The sequence below is a fragment of the Hyla sarda genome, chromosome 4 (assembly GCF_029499605.1).
Source record: "Hyla sarda isolate aHylSar1 chromosome 4, aHylSar1.hap1, whole genome shotgun sequence".
In the NCBI taxonomy this organism is placed as follows: domain Eukaryota; kingdom Metazoa; phylum Chordata; class Amphibia; order Anura; family Hylidae; genus Hyla; species Hyla sarda.
In genome coordinates, this window is record NC_079192.1 from 197,942,237 (window position 1) to 197,962,327 (window position 20,091).

Genomic DNA, 20,091 nt, shown 5'->3' on the forward strand with positions numbered 1-20,091 from the left:
TGACATTCAAACAGACATTTCTCCATTTTGGCATAAAGTTGATTGTCTCGAAGTCTCTGAAGAACCATGCGGACATGCTGGCGGTGTTCTTCTAAGTTGGCAGAAAAAATCAGATACACAACAACACAGGAATATAAAAGATCACGGAAAATTTCATTAACAAAGTCTTGGAAGACGGCAGGGGCGTTGCACAGGCCAAAGGGCATGACCAGATACTCAAAGTGTCCATCTCTGGTGTTAAATGCGGTTTTCCATTCGTCCCCCTCCCTGATGCGGATGAGATTATAAGCACCTCTTAAGTCCAGTTTGGTAAAGATGTGGGCACCTTGAAGGCGATCAAAGAGTTCTGAGATAAGAGGTAGGGGGTAGCGGTTCTTTACCGTGATTTTATTAAGTCCGCGGTAGTCAATGCAAGGACGTAGGGAGCCATCTTTTTTGGACACAAAGAAAAATCCAGCTCCGGCAGGAGAGGAGGATTTGCGGATAAACCCCTTTTTTAAATTCTCCTGGATTTATTCAGACATAGCAAGAGTCTCTGGAGCGGACAGAGGATAAATTCTGCCCCGGGGTGGAGTAGTGCCCGGGAGGAGGTCAATAGGACAGTCATAAGGCCTGTGAGGAGGTAAAGTCTCAGCTTGCTTTTTGCAAAATACGTCAGCATAGTCCATATAAGCCTTAGGGAGACCGGTTACAGGGGGAACCACAGGGTCACGGCAGGGGGTACTGGGAACCGGTTTAAGACAGTCCTTGAAACAAGAAGTACCCCAGCTCTTGATCTCTCCTGTGGACCAATCAAGGGTTGGGGAGTGGCGTTGAAGCCACGGTAGTCCAAGGAGAATTTCGGAAGTGCAATTGGAGAGGACCAAAAACTCAATTTTTTTCGTGATGAGGTCCGATGCACATTAGGAGGGGTTCCGTGCGGTAACGCACGGTACAGTCCAATCTTTCATTGTTAACACAATTGATGTAGAGGGGTCTGGCGAGACTGGTCACCGGGATGTTGAACCTGTTGATGAGAGAGGCCAAAATAAAATTTCCTGCAGATCCGGAATCCAAGAAGGCCATAGTAGAGAAGGAGAAGGTAGAGGCAGATATCCGCACAGGCATAGTAAGGCGTGGAGAAGCAGAGTTGACATCAAGAACTGTCTCACCTTTGTGCGGAGTCAGCGTACGTCTTTCCAGGCGGGGAGGACGGATAGGACAATCCTTCAGGAAGTGTTCGGTACCGGCACAGTACAGGCAAAGATTCTCCATGCGGCGTCGTGTCCTCTCTTGAGGTGTCAAGCGAGACCGGTCAACTTGCATAGCCTCCACGGCGGGAGGCACAGGAACGGATTGCAGAGGACCAGAGGAGAGTGGAGCCGGGGAGAAAAAACGCCTCGTGCGAACAAAGTCCATATCCTGGCGGAGCTCCTGACGCCTTTCTGAAAAACGCATGTCAATGCGAGTGGCTAGATGAATGAGTTCATGCAGGTTAGCAGGAATTTCTCGTGCGGCCAGAACATCTTTAATGTTGCTGGATAGGCCTTTTTTAAAGGTCGTGCAGAGGGCCTCATTATTCCAAGATAATTCGGAAGCAAGAGTACGGAATTGGATGGCGTACTCGCCAACGGAAGAATTACCCTGGACCAGGTTCAGCAGGGCAGTCTCAGCAGAAGAGGCTCGGGCAGGTTCCTCAAAGACACTTCGAATTTCCGAGAAGAAGGAGTGTACAGAGGCAGTGACGGGGTCATTGCGGTCCCAGAGCGGTGTGGCCCATGACAGAGCTTTCCCAGACAGAAGGCTGACTACGAAAGCCACCTTAGACCTTTCAGTAGGAAACTGGTCCGACATCATCTCCAAGTGCAGGGAACATTGTGAAAGAAAGCCATGGCAAAACTTAGAGTCCCCATCAAATTTATCCGGCAAGGATAGTCGTAGGCCGGAAGCGGCCACTCGCTGCGGAGGAGGTGCAGGAGCTGGCGGAGGAGATGATTGCTGAAGCTGTGGTAGTAGTTGCTGTAGCATCACGGTCAGTTGAGACAGCTGGTGGCATTGTTGCGCTATCTGTTGCGACTGCTGGGCAACCACCGTGGTGAGGTCGGCGACAGCTGGCAGTGGAACTTCAGCGGGATCCATGGCCGGATCTACTGTCACGATACGGCTGGCAGGAGGTGGATCCTCTGTGCCAGAGAGGGATTGGCGTGGACCGTGCTAGTGGACCGGTTCTAAGTTACTACTGGTATTCACCAGAGCCCGCCGCAAAGCGGGATGGTCTTGCAGCGGCGGTAGTAACCAGGTCGTATCCACTAGCAACGGCTCAACCTCTCTGACTGCTGAAGATAGGCGCGGTACAAGGGAGTAGACAAGAGCAAGGTCGGACGTAGCAGAAGGTCGGGGCAGGCAGCAAGGATCGTAGTCAGGGGCAACGGCAGGAGGTCTGGAACACAGGCTAGGAACACACAAGGAAACGCTTTCACTGGCACAATGGCAACAAGATCCGGCGAGGGAGTGCAGGGGAAGTGAGGTATAAATAGGGAGTGCACAGGTGAACACACTGATTGAACCAACTGCGCCAATCAGCGGCGCAGTGGCCCTTTAAATCGCAGAGACCCGGCGCGCGCGCGCCCTAGGGAGCGGGGCCGCGCGCGCCGGGACAGGACCGACGGGGAGCGAGTCAGGTACGGGAGCCGGGGTGCGCATCGCGAGCGGGCGCCACCCGCATCGCGAATCGCATCCCGGCTGGGAGAGGAATCGCAGCGCACCCAGTCAGCAGATCTGACCGGGGCGCTGCAGTTGCGAGGATGTTGCGAGCGCTCCGGGGAGGAGCGGGGACCCGGAGCGCTCGGCGTAACAGTACCCCCTGAATATAATACTGCCAACCACTGTTCCCCTGAATACTGCCACACACTGTACCCCTTGAATATATTATTGCCACCCACTGTACCCCCTGAATATAATACTGCCATACACTCACCCCACCCATCCTTGGTCTCCTCACCCCTGCACTCCATATACCTCCCACCCCACCCTCAGTCTCCTCATTATCCCGTTATTCCCCCCCTGGGACTCCATCCTCGGTCTCCACATCATTCCATCATTCCATCCTTCCCCCAGCACCCCATCCTCAGACTCCTCATCATTACACCCACTCTGATCCTTCCCCCATTCCCATCCTCGTTCTGCTCATCATTGCAATTCTTCTCCCCGAACCCCGTTCCTCATTATTGCAATCACCCCCCACCCCCCGGACCCCATGCTCATTACTGCAATCGCCACCACTGCAACCCCCCACCCCACAGACCCCGTCCTCATTCCCCTTTTAATTACACCACCCCCACACCAAATCCGCGGTCTCCTCACCTTCCCAGAGATCCGCAGTGAGGCTGAGGAGGCTGCTGATACTGTTCCACTGCCGGGCATAGCTATCGCGAGAGTCACGTCAGGGTCTTGGAGTGACATGCGTGCCTATGCTGGGCACGTCTACTCCCATCAGCCCCAGGCCTGTCCGACCACCGCTTGCCATTTTAGGGGTAATAAAAAAAAAAAAAGAACTGCTGGAAGCAGTGGGCCCAGGCCATCATGCTGCGCCCCCGGGGGCCCAACCACTGCAACATATAAGTATAGTATAGGGCAGTGGCAGGGGAGCCCTGCGGGCCCCCGGGCTGTGGAGCCAGGTCGCGACCTTTGCGACCTCTATAGCTACGCCACTGCACAAACCCTCAGACTTATACCCAACATTCACAGTTTTAAATGTACTCTAAAGACACATTTTTTCATGCAGGCCTATAAAGCTCCCTAACTGGTCCCCCATACTATCATTTTACCCCCTTTTGAGACCTCTGGGTCTTGGAGACATCAAAAGTGCCATATTCAGTGTTCACCCCCTACACCCTCTGCACTTTAACTATTTGTACATTAGCTTGTGACTAGTTCACCCTACTTTTTGTAATCTACTCCATTTTGTTCAGCCCCATAGTCTGTAAGCTCTTATGAGCAGGACCCTCACTCCTCCTGTTTTAATATGTAGTGTGTAATATTGTACTGTCTGATACTTGTCTTCCTTTAAACTGCCAAAACTGTAAAGTGCTGCAGAATCTGTTGGTGCTATATAAATAATATTTATTATTATACAAACTTTTTGCATGTTGTCCAGACATGTCTAAAGTTTAGATTGCAATTTAAAAAAGGGGTTTAACTGGTTGTTAACCATGTATGGCGTGGGCTGGAGTCGGGAGCCATACACGGTTAACGGCACAAGGACGTGCTCCCAGCTGATTCTTGTAGCTGAGGGCTGGCGTTAATAGTCAACATGTTGCCGCGGGCGCAGGGCCGTTTGAAGGAATTTGGGGGCCCCAAGCAAAATGGACATGGAGCCCCAAGCAAAATGGACATGGAGCGATGTTCATGCACGTCACACTCTAGGCCCGGTGTCAGGATGTAGTATCGCTGGCCCTTGAATGCTGGGAGCGCGACGTGAGCGAACGTCGATACAAGGCCCCCACATTAGGTGCAGCACAGTTCCCCCCACGTTAGGTGCGGCACAGTTCCCCCCACATTATGTGCAGCAGAGTTCCCCCACATTAGGTGCAGCAGAGTTCCCTCACATTAGGTGCAGCAGAGTTCTCCCCACATTAGGCTAGCAGTGTTCCCGCACATTAGGTGCAGAATAGTCCCCCACATTATGTGCAGTATAGCTCCCCACATTAGGTGCAGTATAGCTCCCCAAATTAGGTGCAGTATAGTTCCCCACATTAGGTGGTGTATAGTTCACATTAGGTGCAGTATAGTCCCCCACATTAGGCAGTACAGTTCCCCACATTAAGCAGTACAGTTCCCCAGATTAGGTGCTGTACAGTTCCCCCACATTAGGTGCATTATAGTTCCCCAACATTAGGTGCAGTATAGTTCCCCACATTAGGTTGGCAGTATAGTTTACCCCACATTAGGTGCAGTATAGTTCCCACACATTAGGTGCAGTATAGTTCACATTAGGTGCAGTATAGTTCCCCACATTAGGTGCAGTATAGTTCATATTAGGTGCAGTATAGTTCTCCCCACATTAGGTCCAGTATAGTTCCCCACATTAGGTGCAGTATAGTTCTCCACATTAGGTGCAGTATAGTTCTCCACATTAGGTTGGCAGTATAGTTTACCCCACATTAGGTGCAGTATAGTTCCCCACATTAGGTGCAGTATAGTTCTCCCCACATTAGGCTATGGTTCCCCCACATTAGGTGCAGTAAAGTCCCCCACATTATGTGCAATATAGTTCTCCCTACATTAGGCTATAGTTCCCCCACATTAGGTGCAGTATAGTTCTCCCTACATTAGGCTATAGTTCCCCCACATTAGGTGCAGTATAGTCCCCCCACATTAGGTGCAGTATGCTTCATACACACACAACATACTGTACACATTGCATACTGTACATGCATGCTTCATACACACACAACATACTGTACACATTACATACTGTACATGCATGCTTCATACATACAACACACTGTACACATTACATACTGTACATGCATGCTTCATACACAACACACTGTACACATTACATACTGTACATGCATGCTTCAAACACATCATACATACTGTACACATTACATACTGTACATGCATGCTTCATACACACACAACATACTGTACACATTACATACTGTACATGCATGCTTCATACAAACACAACATACATACTGTACAAATTACATACTGTACATGCATGCTTCATACACACACAACATACTTACACATTACATACTGTACATGCATGCTTCACACACACACACACACACACACACACACACACACACTGTACACATTACTTACTGTACATGCATGCATCATACACACAACATACTGTACACATTACATACTGTACATGCATGCTTCATACACACACAGCATACTGTACACATTGCATACTGTACATGCATGCTTCATACACACACAACATACTGTACACATTACATGCTGTACATGCATGCTTCACACACACTGTACACATTACATACTGTACATGCATGCTTCATACACACACACACAACATACTGTACACATTACATACTGTACATGCATCATACACACACACACTGTACACATTACATACTGTACATGCATCATACACACACATACTGTACACATTACATACTGTACATGCATCATACACACACACACTGTAAACATTACATACTATACATGCATCATACACACACACACTGTACACATTATATACTGTACATGCATCACACACACGCATACTGTACACATTACATACTGTACATGCATCATAGACACACACACACACTGTACACATTACATACTATACATGCTTCATACACACACACACAACATACTGTACACATTACATACTATACATGCATCATACACACACAACATACTGTAGACATTACATACTATACATGCTTCTTACACACAGATAGAATAGATCAGTGTTTCCCAACCAGGATGCCTACAGAGGTTGCAAAACTACAACTCCCAGCATGCCCAGACAGCCTTTAGCATATGTATACGCCCATGGGAATTCCGGTCCCCGCCGCTAGCTGGTTGGGGACCGGACCAGGATGCCTGCTGAAATCATTCAGCAGGCATCCCGGCACATCGCCAAGGGGGGTCCTGAGAGCCCGCCATGTCGGTGATTGGAGAAAATTTTCTACTATTCCGGGCTGATCGGGTCTCTGGTGACCTGATCGCCCGGAAAATAGGGATGATCGGAGCTGTCAGTGACAGCCCAGATCATCCTGAGGGATAGGAGCGAGGTTGCAGTGCTGCAACCTCCTCCTATCCCCTGCCATTAGTTAGGAATGAGTGCTGACCAATGGCACTTGAAGACGGGGGGTTGCCATGGAAACCCCTGGATGTCGGGCAGAACGGGGGGAGAAGATGGCGGCCGGTACCTGTGGAGAAGATGCCGTGGGGACCGCTGACATCAGCGGAGATCAGCGGCGCTGGTAGGGAGGCGACGGCGTGGAGCATGAAGGGAGGTGGCCGTAAAGCGATCTTTACTGCTGCCTTACTAGTGGAAGCCAAACTGCAACTCCCAGCATGCCCAGACAGCCAAAGGCTGTCTGGGCCTGCTGGGAGTTGTAGTTTTGCAACATCTGGAGGGTCACAGTTTACAGACCACTGTTACAGTGGTGCCCAAACGGTAGCCCTCCAGATGTTGCAAAACTACAACTCTCAGCATGCCTAGACGGCCCAGGCATGCTGGGAGTTGTAGTTCTGTAACATCTGTCCCTTCAGATTTTGCAATTTTCATGAACATTTTGAAAATTGCTGCTATACTTTGAAGCCCTCTAATTTTTTCAAAAAGTAAAAACATGTCCATTTTATGATGCCAACATAAAGTGGACATATTGTATTTGTGAAGCACTATAAAATTAATTTGAAATATCAATTTTCCTTACACACAGAGAGTTTCAAAGTTAGAAAAATGCTAAATTTTCAAAATTTTCATGAAATTTTGTGATTTTTCACCAAGAAAGGATGCGAAAAATAAGTAACGACGAAAAATTACCACTAAAATTAAGTAAAATATGTCACGAAAAAACTGTCTCAGAATCAGTATAATTGGTAAAAGCATCTTAGAGTTATTAAAGGGGTATTCCAGGCCAAAACTTTTTTATATATATCAACTGGCTCCTGGAAAGTTAAACAGATTTGTGAATTACTTCTATTAAAAAATCTTAATCCTTCCAATAGTTATTAGCTTCTGAAGTTCAGTTGTTGTTTTTTGTCTAACTGCTCTCTGATGACTCACGTCCCGGGAGCTGTGCAGCTCCTATGGGGATATTCTCCCATCATGCACAGCTCTCGGGACGTGACATCATCATTGAGCAGTTAGACAGAAAACCTCAGAAGCTAATAACTATTGGAAGATTTTTTAATAGAAGTAATTTACAAATCTGTTTAACTTTTTGGAGCCAGTTGATATATATAAAAAAAGATTTTGTCTGGAATACTCCTTTAATGCTTAAAGTGACAGTGGTCAGAATTTCAAAAAATGGCTCCGTCCTTAAAGGGGTTGTGCGCTGCCCTGCAGTTCGGAGCTCCGCTCACAGCGTCCGGAAGTTCATTACTCCGAAAGCTGTGTGCAGGCTTCCGTGTTCGCGGCCGCCGGGCGTGACGTCTCGCCCGCCCCCTCGTGACGTCACGCCCGCCCGCCCCCTCTAGCAAAGTCTATGGGAAGGGGGCGTGACAGCGGTCACGAGGGGGCGGGCGAGACGTCACGAGGGGGCGGGCAAGACGTCACAAAGGGGCCGGGTGTGACGTCACGCCCGGTGGCTGCGAACACGGAAGCCCGCACACAGCGTTCGGAGTAATGAAGTTACGGACACTGTGAGCGGAGCTCCGAACTGCAGGGCAGCGCACAACCCCTTTAAGGTGAAAATGAGTTGCGTCCTTAAGGGGTTAAAGTATTTATGCCAGATTTGGACTACATTTCGTGGGACTATTTTAAATATTTCTACAAGCGTATGCCCCAGGTATATGCCTATTTGCATAAGTCTGCCTTTAACACTTATGTGTACATTTTTTTCATTAATAACTACAAACTATCATCTCTTTTGTTCAAAGATAATTCCAGCTGGACACTTTGCCAAATACTTAAAGTAAAATTATGTATGCAGCCTGCAAATCTAGCAGGCCCAGCAGGTCTAGCAAATCTAACAGGTCTGCAGTATTGCAATCTGTGTGGTGTGCATCTGTGCAAGTACTGGGAATTAGAAGATTTGTAGATTAATAATTAAATTTGTATATTTGTGCAAGCCATGGCATGAATAGTTGAACTAAAGACAAGGACATTTTATACAGTGCCTTATGAAAGTATTCACCCCTATGGAGTTTCCCTGTTTTGTGGCATTGCAGCCTGGAATTGAAACAGATTTTAATTTACTTTATTAGATGTATATGACAAACCTGACAAAATACCTGTACTTGTCAGATCACAGAAAGATAATAATGATTATATATGTTACTCACTAGGTCATGCAGAAACATGTCTTTTTTATGTGTTTAGCTTCTGTATTTGGTTTACAAATCCCTCTGTTCTGCTGCTCACTTATTCTAAAATCCACTGCTCTGGAAGGGGCGTGTTCCAGGCAACACTGAGCCTGCTCTTACTCACCATGCATTCATTTCCTCCCTGAGTCTGCTGTTCATGCAGACAGATAGACTGAGGCTGATAGACAGGACAGGAGTGAGCACAGAGGAGTGCTAGTTCTGCCCCCACTTACTGGACTTTGTCCCAGCCTGTGTTTCGACTGGGACAAAGATGAAGCTACAGACAGACAGGATTATGTTCTGGATGATATGGGGACCCGTAACGGTCTTTTTTTATAGGCCATGAAAGTTGTTGAAAGTATGTTTAAAGTAAAGGATTTTTTAAGTAAAATTAGAAATGTAAATGTTTTGCAAAGATGTAAAACAAATAAAAAGGATTAGATAATGACAGTCCCCATTTACATTGTTACAGTGGAATGACAAAATATATTCTTTAAAATATATTTTATATTTTAAAACTCTGCTTTGCAATGAAACCCCTATATATAAGGTTTGGTCCAACCAATTCACTTGAGAAGTCACAACATTAGTAAAATGCAGCCTTCCTTTGTGAAAAAAGTCACATGATGTCTGTAGAAATACACCTGTTCTGGAAAAATTTTTAAAAAATCTGTGTCCAGGTGTTCTAATTAGAGATGGGTGAATCAAAGCTGACAAAGTCGAATTTGTTCTGAATTTCATGAAAAGTTTGATTCTGAACGAATCAATTTCCTCGCGCTTGGTGGTAATGAATCGCTTTATTCACTACATTTTGTGTGGGCCGGGGGGGCTAAAATGGCAGCTACACATGTGAGGACATGGGGCAAGGAAGTCTGGGAAGGCCGTTAGGCAGGATGACCCTGAATCACATGGCGGCATGCAGCCTATCAGCAGCCAGCCAGCCCTGTGATGTCACAGCCCTATATATTCAGCAGCCATTGCTGAAGACGGGCATTTCCCGGACATTTTGCAGAGAGAGCAGAGACCGTGTGTGCGCACTAATCACCGTTACTGACAATACAGATCTTTACAGCAGGGAATCCATTCATCTCAAGCCCGCATTCGTTCTGACTAGAGAGAGAGCAGACACTGTGTGGTCACTAATCAACGTTACTGACAATACAGATCAGCACAGGGGAAATTCATTGCCCTCAAGCCCGCATCACTGCAGGCAGGCAGGCAGGGAGAGTTTACAAGTCGTTTCATAGTCTGCCAATTGAGATCATCACAGGAAGCACTCCCCATTCAAAGACTGCAAGCAACCATAGTGCAGGCATGGACAGTTCAGAAGTTGTTTCAGAGTCTGCCAATTGAGATCAGAACTGGGAGCAATCCCCATTCAAAGACTGCAAGCAACCATAGTGCGGGCAGGGACAGTTCAGAGAGATAAAGTACGCTTTTTTCTGTTGCAACCGTACTGGGGTGTATTACTGTAAAAAAAAAAAAAAAAAGTGAAAAATATATGCACTCTGCAGTTGTACGTTTTTTCTGGTTAAAGCTAATAGGGGACAGAAAGTGTAAAAGCACTAAAAGACTTACACACTAGATTGTTACGCTTATTTCTGGTGAAACCGCACTGGGGCGCATTACTCAAAAAACATGAAATATATACGCACTTCGCTGTTGTACGTGTTTTCTGTTTCAAGTGTATAGTGGCCTGTTAGTGTAAAAGCAGATATATACACACACATTGAGTGTTCCGCAAGTTTCTGTTGCAGCCGTATGGGAGCGTATTTCTCTATAAAAAATAAAATATAGATGCACTCTGCTGTTGAACATGTTTTCTGTTTTAAGCGTATAGTGGCCTGTTAGTGTAAAAGCAGGGAAATATATTTACACACACATTGAGTGTTCCGAAAGTTTCTGTTGTCTCGACCAGCAACCGTCATTGATTGGTTAACTCGGTCATCCACTTCATCCCAAGTGACATTCGACACCCCCAGTCAATAGTCGGTGGTATTGGTAGTGGTATAATTGGCAATATTTGTCCTTTTTATATTGTTTTTGTTCAGTATGGAGATAAAATAATTCACTGTATAGTGGTAGTATTTGCTCCTGGTATAGATCCAACAATGTTATATGATAACTATATAGGTTTATAACTTATTATTCCTTTGGGGAAAAGGAGGGACATATGTCCCTGATCTTTAAAAACCCTAGTAACGCAAAACTTAGCAAACATACAATACATTGCAATGCTGCCTTGAAAATTACACCATGCATGTCACGTTTTTTACTCATTGTTTGGAATCTCCCTGATGTCCCTTCTCTATAGTTGGGAAGCAGACTTATATGCAAAATCACATCCCTGTAAAAGCATAACTATACATAATTTAGCGGTTTTGAGTGAAAACAAAGGCTAACCAGAAATGTAATGATTACATTTCTCGTTTTGCTTTTATTTTATCATTTCTCATTGTACTTTTCATTTCCCACATCATTGTCACAATCTCTGGAACCTGGACCACCCCTTTCTGACATTGTGTAAGTCTGTAGGGGTACACCCCTAATTTCAAACACTTTTCCTCCTATGTGGAGCCAAAATGAAAAACTGGAATTCATTATCTTTTTAATAATTTTGCTCAACTCCCACCTAATCTATCAATCACAGTGAATGGCTCCCTCTCTCTCCAGTTGCCACTGCCTTGGGATCAATGTTTATTCCTCTCTGTACTTCAAACAGCACATCCAGACCCTTACCACCTCCTGCTGCCTTCACCTCTGTTTTCATGTCCCAGTCTCCCATCTCCCACTTGGACTACTGCTACATCCTTCTCTGTAGTCTTCCATCAAACACTCTTGCTTCCCCCAAATCCATCCTCAACTCTGCTGCCTGACTAATCCACCTCTCCTCTTGCTCATCCACTACCTCACCTTTCTACCAATTCCTTCACTGCCTACCCATTGCCCAACAAATTCAGGCTGTCAACAACCTGTCCCCTAATACATTTCTGAACTTATCTCCCCATACTGCCCTTTGTATAATCTCCAATCCTCTTAAGACCCCTGATTGTGCTCTACACTTGTCTGCGCCTCACTCAACTGTATTTATGTCAGATCCCACAATTTTTTTTATATGTTACTCAGTACCTAATCCTGACCATCATGTAAATCTAGTTTTTATGCCTCTATCACCTAGAGGGATACCGGGAATTTTCTCTGGTGGGCCGCCGGCCCTGGGGTCGCTTTGCAGGGATTACCGTACGGGCACCAGGCCCCTACATGAAAATAGGCCCAGCGGCCGTCACAGGCGGCCTGCATAGGCCACCCGGTACCCACGATACATATCTTAACAGAAGAAGAGGGCTGGCCCTACTTCTTACTTACGGCCCTGGGTTGTCAGTGTGGCTGCCTGGGAGAGGCGCTTTGAACTCCGGCATGGCGCACTGCTGCGTTCAGATGTGAGGTCACATCACCGTGGGGGTGACATGACCTCCGGTCTAAGCACAGCAGCCCACCATGTCTGAGTTCACTGTGCCACCCAGCAGTGCGCCCGCCGCCCTGCTCTCTCGTACAGGCCCTGCTTGTCCTCAGGTACAGATCCCTGCTTGTCCTCCATGTAAAGAGCCCTGCTTGTTGTCAGTGTACAGAGCCCTGCTTGTCCTCCATGTAAAGAGCCCTGCTTGTTGTCAGTGTACAGAGCCCTGCTTGTCCTCCATGTAAAGAGCCCTGCTTGTCCTCAATGTAAAGAGCCCTGCTTGTCCTCAATGTAAAGAGCCCTGCTTGTCCTCAATGTAAAGAGCCCTGCTTGTCCTCAATGTAAAGAGCCCTGCTTGTCCTCTGTGTACAGAGCCCTGCTTGTCCTCAGGTACAGAACCCTGCTTGTTGTCAGTGTACGGAGCCCTGCTTGTTGTCAGTGTACGGAGCCCTGCTTGTCCTCAGTGTAAAGAACCCTGCTTGTCCTCCATGTAAAGAGCCCTGCTTGTTGTCAGTGTACAGAGCCCTGCTTGTCCTCAGTGTACAGAGCCCTGTTTGTTGTCAGTGTAGAGCCCTGCTTGTCCTCAATGTACAGCGCCCTGCTTGTCCTCAGGTACGGAGCCCTGCTTGTTGTCAGTGTACGGAGTCCTGCTTGTTGTCAGTGTACGGAGCCCTGCTTGTTGTCAGTGTACGGAGCCCTGCTTGTTGTCAGTGTACGGAGCCCTGCTTGTTGTCAGTGTACGAAGCCCTGCTTGTCCTCAGTGTACAGCGCCCTGCTTGTCCTCAGGTACGGAGCCCTGCTTGTCCTCAGTGTACAGAGCCCTGCTTGTCCTCAGTGTACAGAGCCCTGCTTGTCCTCAGTGTACAGAGCCCTGCTTGTCCTCAGTGTACAGAGCCCTGCTTGTCCTCAGTGTACAGAGCCCTGTTTGTCCTCAGTGTACAGAGCCCTGCTTGTTGTCAGTGTACGGAGCCCTGCTTGTCTTCAGTGTACTGAACCCTGCTTGTCCTCAATGTAAAGAGCCCTGCTTGTCCTCAATGTAAAGAGACCCGCTTGTCTTCAGTGTACAGAGCCCTGCTTGTCCTCAGTGTACAGAGCACTGCTTGTCCTCAGTGTACAGAGCCCTGCTTGTCCTCAGTGTACAGAGCTCTGCTTGTCCTCAGTGTACAGAGCCCTGCTTGTTCTCAGTGTACAGAGCCCTGCTTGTCCTCAGTGACTGCACCTAATGTGGGGAGCTATACTGCACCTAATGTGGAGAACTATACTGCACCTAATGTGAGGAACTATACTGCACCTAATGTGAGGGACTATACTGCACCTAATGTGAGGGACTATACTGCACCTAGTGTGAGGGAACTATGCTGCACCTAGTGTGGGGGAACTATGCTGCGCCTAGTGTGGGGGAACTATGCTGCACCTCGTGTGAGGGAACTATGCTGCACCTAGTGTGGGGGAACTATGCTGCACCTAGTGTGGGGGAACTATGCTGCACCTAGTGTGGGGGAACTATACTGCATCTAGTGTGTGGGAACTATACTGCACCTAGTGTGGGGGAACTATACTGCACCTAGTGTGGGGGAACTATACTGCACCTAGTGTGGGGGGAACTACACTGCACCTAGTGTGGGGGAACTATGCTGCACCTAGTGTGGGGGAACTATGCTGCACCTAGTGTGGGGGAACTATGCTGTACCTAGTGTGGGGGAACTATGCTGCACCTAGTGTGGGGGAACTATGCTGCACCTAGTGTGGGGGAACTATGCTGCACCTAGTGTGGGGGAACTATGCTGCACCTAGTGTGGGGGAACTATGCTGCACCTAGTGTGGGGGAACTATGCTGCACCTAGTGTGGGGGAACTATGCTGCACCTAGTGTGGGGGAACTATACTGCACCTAGTGTGTGGGGGAACTATGCTGCACCTAGTGTGTGGGGGAACTATACTGCACCTAGTGTGGGGGAACTATACTGCACCTAGTGTGGGGGAACTATACTGCACCTAGTGTGGGGGAACTATGCTGCACCTAGTGTGGGGGAACTATGCTGCACCTAGTGTGGGGGAACTATGCTGTACCTAGTGTGGGGGAACTATACTGCACCTAGTGTGGGGGAACTATACTGTACCTAATGTTAGGGACTATACTGCACCTAATGTGGGGGAAATATACTGCACCTAATGTGGGGAAACTATACTATTTTTGCTCTTTATATATGTCTTATCTATAAATAAGGCACTCTTCAAATATGCTTTAAAATGCATGATTTTACTTTTTATGAACAAGAAAATGACGACGCGCTGGTATAATGACGCAACACTATGGGGCTGGTATGTAATTTTTTCCAGGGCTGGTTTTCACTCCCAGTCCGGCCCTGTCCATGAGTCATCTTTTGTCCATGATACTGCTGCAGGACTGGTTAGGGACCCCTAGTGGTGGGAATTGTCAGTAGCCGTTTTCTTTATTAAACATTCAACATTTTTCAAACAACCATATTACAAAAGGTCTTTAATTTTCATTAGTAACAACATATAAAAAGTTTTTGGATCTGACATTGGCCATTTAAGACTTTTTCCATACTTCACCATATATTGAAACTTGCTACTTCAACATATCCAGCTCTCCCCACCATCAAGACCTTCAAAAACAACCTGAAAACCTACTATTGTTATAATAAAAAACGCACCTGAAAACCCATCTCTTGAAGAAATCCTATGACCTAAAATAACCCTGATGCCAATGCCACTGCATAACACTGTGAAGGGCTGCTTGCCTAACTGATCACAGATCACCAGCTGTCTCCTTCACTTACTGTTTATATCCCCTACCCTTATAGATTGTAAGCTCTAGTGGGAAGATCCTTTTCTCACTCTAAATTAGTCTGTCAGTTTCTGTTTCATTTTCCTTGTGCTTGTGTTATGTATTTTAACCCTTATCATATATACAGCACACTATAAAAAATAAATAATAATTGTAGTATGAGGCAAGCTGGGACTGAATAACTGAGCACAGTGGTGCGAACAGTGCCAGAGTTAATGACCTACAGGGCCGGGAGAGGTGATGGTCCACTAGTGTCTTGGATGAGAGGAATTCACCAGAAATGGTTCAGGCCTAACACTGAGCACAGTCTGGGGACCTCCCCTACACAGCGATGATCAGCTTTAGCAACTCTGAACAGATCTAAGCCCTGGACAAGTAGCATTTATAACCTGAGCCCTCACCCCTATATCGTCATTACTTACTGTCCTGGCTACCATACTTTCTGCGCCTATGACTTAAAGATTTAGGTTACTCAGTAACAGCATCTCTTCCTTATCTATTAGTAGTACTTGGCTAAATCTGTGTCGCCAACACAGCCACTGCCTCACACGTGCCAAGGTTGCTGCCTACAGTTTAAAATTATTACTGGCAATAAAGTTTGCTAGTAAAAAAACATAATTACTGTCCTCCAGGCATTAATACCAGCCAGGCTGATTGCTTAGTGGCAATGCTATGTGTGTAGGCATCTGGTACATTTCGCTACATATTTTTGAACATAGTCTTTAGGTGAGACTGTACATTAGAGAGGGGTCAGGTGACCTCTACTGCAGGCAACTAGTTGCTTCTCTTTTCCATCTGGTTGTCTAGTAGCCAATGCTTTTCCCTTGTCTAAAATATGTGGAATAAAACAGGACTTCAGAGAGAAACCAGGATTTTCAGAGCTGACCATAGAGAAGTTATCGGAGCCCAGGTAAGAGAACGAGGTTTATTAGCAACGCGTTTCACCACGCTTGCGTGGCTTAATCAGGCTTGAAACGCGGTGAAACGCGTTGCTAATAAACCTCATTCTCTTACCTGGGCTCCGATACCTTTTCTATGGTCAGCGCCGAAAATCCTGGTTTCTCTCTGAAGTCCTGTTTTATTCCACATATTCCCCAGGAAGGCTGCAGACAACAGGATTGTGATCCTTAAAATCACATGCATTCAGCATAGTTGCGTATGTCCTCACACAACTCAGCCGGGTGAGCACGGATATTTTAGTTTTCCTCTTCCCCACCCTCGTGCTGGCTTTACTCCACAGGGAGCGCCTTTCCTCTTTTCTTGTCTAAAATAGAAAAGGTTAGTACAGTTATGACTATGAACAGCCACTGCCCTCAACAAAAGGGGGTGTAAGTTCTTTGAGTTGGCAGCAGGGACCAAACATGGAGCATTGGAGGGAAGCACATTCTGCAGTGTTGTTCGCCCATACCAGTTGTGTCCAAATCCCCGGCCAATACCTGGATAAAAATAGGGAGGATATTTATCACAGCCTGTGCAGAGGAAAAGTTGACCAGTTGCCCATAGTTACCAATCAGATCGCTTCTTTTATTTTTCAGAGGCCCTTTTTAAAAATAGAAGAAGCCATCTGATTGGTTGCTATGGGTAACTGCTCCACTTTTACTCTGCTCAGGTTTTGATAAATCTCGCCCATGTCCTTGTCAAAGGTTTGTTATCAAGCCGTGTATATTACAAAGAGAACCAATGCCAGACCAGAAAGCCAAGGTCCATAATAGCGCATCTGCCCCGACATGCCGAAAATGTATCTATCTTAAGTTTAGGCTGATTAGTTGGAATATAAAATCTGTGGATTGCCAGTGCTTTCACTATATGCCATTTAAATAAAAAAAAAATGTTCACTAGTAGAATTACTCTTGCAGTAGGAAATTATGTTTTGTGGCTTCTCTGTCACCCATCCACAGGCTGCAGCCAGACTATAGGGTACGGTAGATGAAGATGCGCACTATAGTGGTGGGCTTTGGTCTGCCTTTCTCTAACATAGATTACTACTTCAAACCAGAACTATTCCTTACAATATTAATGTGTCATTCTATAGATGGAAATTTTTAGATGAAGCAGTATTTTACGCTGCCTGTATTATGAGACCACTTCTGCAGTCATATTCCTTTCCTCATGGCTCAACATAACACAAAACAACATGATATTGTGATACTGTGCTGGGGGATGCCTATCCTATAATTGTGTACGTGTGGCCACCAAGTTGCTGTGTACTGCAGCTTACTGAGGAATCTGCTAGCTTGTGATATTGTATTGAATTTTTATCAAGAGAAATTTGTTTACTGTAGGGAATTGCACATTTGTATACAATTCCCTACAGTCAGGATTATATTTTATAGGTAGCTTCAAAGGATAGGTTCACACTGCTGAGATTCTAAGTGCGGCCAGCGACGATTGAATCAGTTGCTGTTAGGACTGTGCGTACATTGTTGCCCCTATAGATAACACTGTATTCCAGGCAGATTCTGTACAAAGAAGGACCGAGATCATTTATTTACCCGCAGAATTTCCGCCGTGGAAATTCCACAGTGTGCACTGGGCATCGGGATCTCATTGCCAGCAATGGGATTATGCTGCACTGGAATTTCCAGGTGTAATTTCTACACGGAATTATACTTGAAAATGCCGTAGTGTTAACCTAAACGAAGAGAAAATGTATAGTCTTCCAAAAACATTTTATGACTTGAAAAGTAACTACAATCACACTCAGGATACGTATGTCCTTAATTTCTATAGACTTACATGGGACTTCAGGCAAATCCTTATCCTGATCACTGTAGCAAGTCTCAAGCTATGAAGATGCAGGAGATTTACACAGCTATCCTGCTGCCAAAGCGTGATTGCAGTTATTCTTTTCAAATGTAGGAAAAAAAGCGCAAAAGTCTAAAAAAAATCCCACACCTATCCAAATCTTTCTGACTCTTCTCCTGCAAGCCATAAATAATAATGATATTTAATAATGGGCTGCAGCATTTGTAAATGGACACGCATACAGGAGAATTTCCTATTTGTTACAAAAAGGAAGCCCTTTGGATATTTCAGTTTAGTAATGAATGACATATACCTCTAACACTTCACTAACAATGCTTGTATAAACTGTTCCACCTAATAACAGTACAGTGACCCCTCGACCTACGATGGCCCCGACATACGATAATTTCTACATGCGATGGCCATCGCATGTTGAAGGCAGCATCAACATACAATGCTTTTTTATGTCGGGGCCATCGCATAAACGGCTATCCGGCAGCGCAGACTGCTTCAGCTGCCACCGGATAGCCATTTACGGTGCCCCGTGAGCTCCGGGGACGTCTCTTACCTGTCCTCGGGGCTCTGGCGCGTCCTCTTTGGGATCCCCTGCATCATCAGCGCTCTCCATCGATGTCATCATGTCGCTGCGCACACCGTCCAGTCATCCAATAGGAGCGGCGTGCGTAGCGACGTGATGGCAGCGACGCAGAGCGCGGATGGCGGGGAAGCAGAGGCCTTGAGGGAGCATCGGGGACACCCCGGGGACGTGGCGACAGCGATGGACGGCGACATCCCGGGCAGCGGTGACGAGCAGTGACGGTCCGGAGCGGCGGGGACAAGTGAGTACAACTTCCTCTAACAGTGGTCTACAACCTGCGGACCTCCAGATGTTGCAAAACTACAACACCCAGCATGCCCGGAAAGCCAACAGCTGTCCGGGCATGCTGGGTGTTGTAGTTTTGTAACATCTGGAGGTCCGCAGGTTGTAGACCACTGTCCTATACTTTACATTGCACGGATCCCTCAACATACGATGGTTTCAACAAACGATGGTCCGTTTGGAATGGATTACCATCGTATGTTGAGGGACCACTGTACTTAACATGGTAATACCATGGTAAATAGCGGAGCAGTACCAATGCCAGTAACCCGTACAGGCTGAAAATAACACAGCAGGTAGATTTTATTCTCAATTTGTTAGTGCATCTCTTACCTTGGCTAGTGTTATCGGAGACGGACGATTGGAGGACAGCCAACATCAGGAGCAAGGTACTGAGTGTTCTGATCAAGGCCATCAGACACAGCAACACACCTGGTTTGTAGCCTATGGCTTGCTGCAGAGGGCTCGCCACATGGTACTACACATCTACACACGTCGGCTTCCTTTACTTTCTGGAGGGAAGGCATGCTTGATTGTCTTGCAATCCATTAAGTCTGTAGCACAGCTTTCAATGCTTTCCTATTTGGGGTGGGGAACACATACTTTCACTTTCACTTAAAGCTGGCAGCTGTTTACAACATGGCTGTGCAGCATGTCACATGGGAGATACGCCTTTTTAGACATACTTGACTGATATAGCTTCATTCCAAAATTTGCATGGCTCTGAAGCGTTTAACCCCTTAAGGATGAAGCAAGTTTTGGCCTTAAAACCCCTTAAGGCAGTGTTTCCCAACTAGCTGGCATGCTATGGGTTGTAGTTTTGCAACAGCTGGAGGCACCCTGGTTAGAAAACACTGTCTTAAGGACTGGATTAACTAGGTCTGTATGTCACTTAATGACCAAGCCTGTTTCTTTTACATCTGGCATGTGTGATTGAATGACTTTTGGTATGTTTTGCAATTCAAATCATTCTGACATTTTTGCCTCAAGTAGTACTACAATGACATAACAAATGATGCGCGCTCAGGAGCTGAGGACCCTTGGCTAATGCCAGATATCACTGATCATTAAAGGGGTACTCTGATGCTCAGCGTTTGGAGCAAAATATTCGGAACACTTAGAGCCGGTGCGGGGGCCTCACCCCCTCACATAGACTTGCATTGAGGGGGCAGGCTGTGACTTCACAAGGGGG

At 46.6% G+C, this 20,091-nt stretch overlaps 1 protein-coding gene across 7 annotated transcripts in view; it reads right to left on the reverse strand.

Annotated features, from left to right (window-relative positions):
- IL15RA (interleukin 15 receptor subunit alpha) overlaps nt 1-19,486 on the reverse strand; it is an 85,717-nt gene extending 66,231 nt beyond the window's left edge. For 6 of the 7 annotated variants that reach the window (XM_056569347.1, XM_056569342.1, XM_056569341.1 and 3 more), the window contains exon 1: nt 19,233-19,486. In XM_056569347.1, the coding sequence (XP_056425322.1) occupies nt 19,233-19,314 (82 nt within the window). In that variant the 5' untranslated portion in view covers nt 19,315-19,486. Of the gene's footprint in view, nt 1-15,696; nt 15,830-19,232 lie in introns of those variants that run through there. The other variant, XM_056569340.1, reaches the window with a different exon arrangement.
- Between the last annotated feature and the right edge of the window lie 605 nt (nt 19,487-20,091).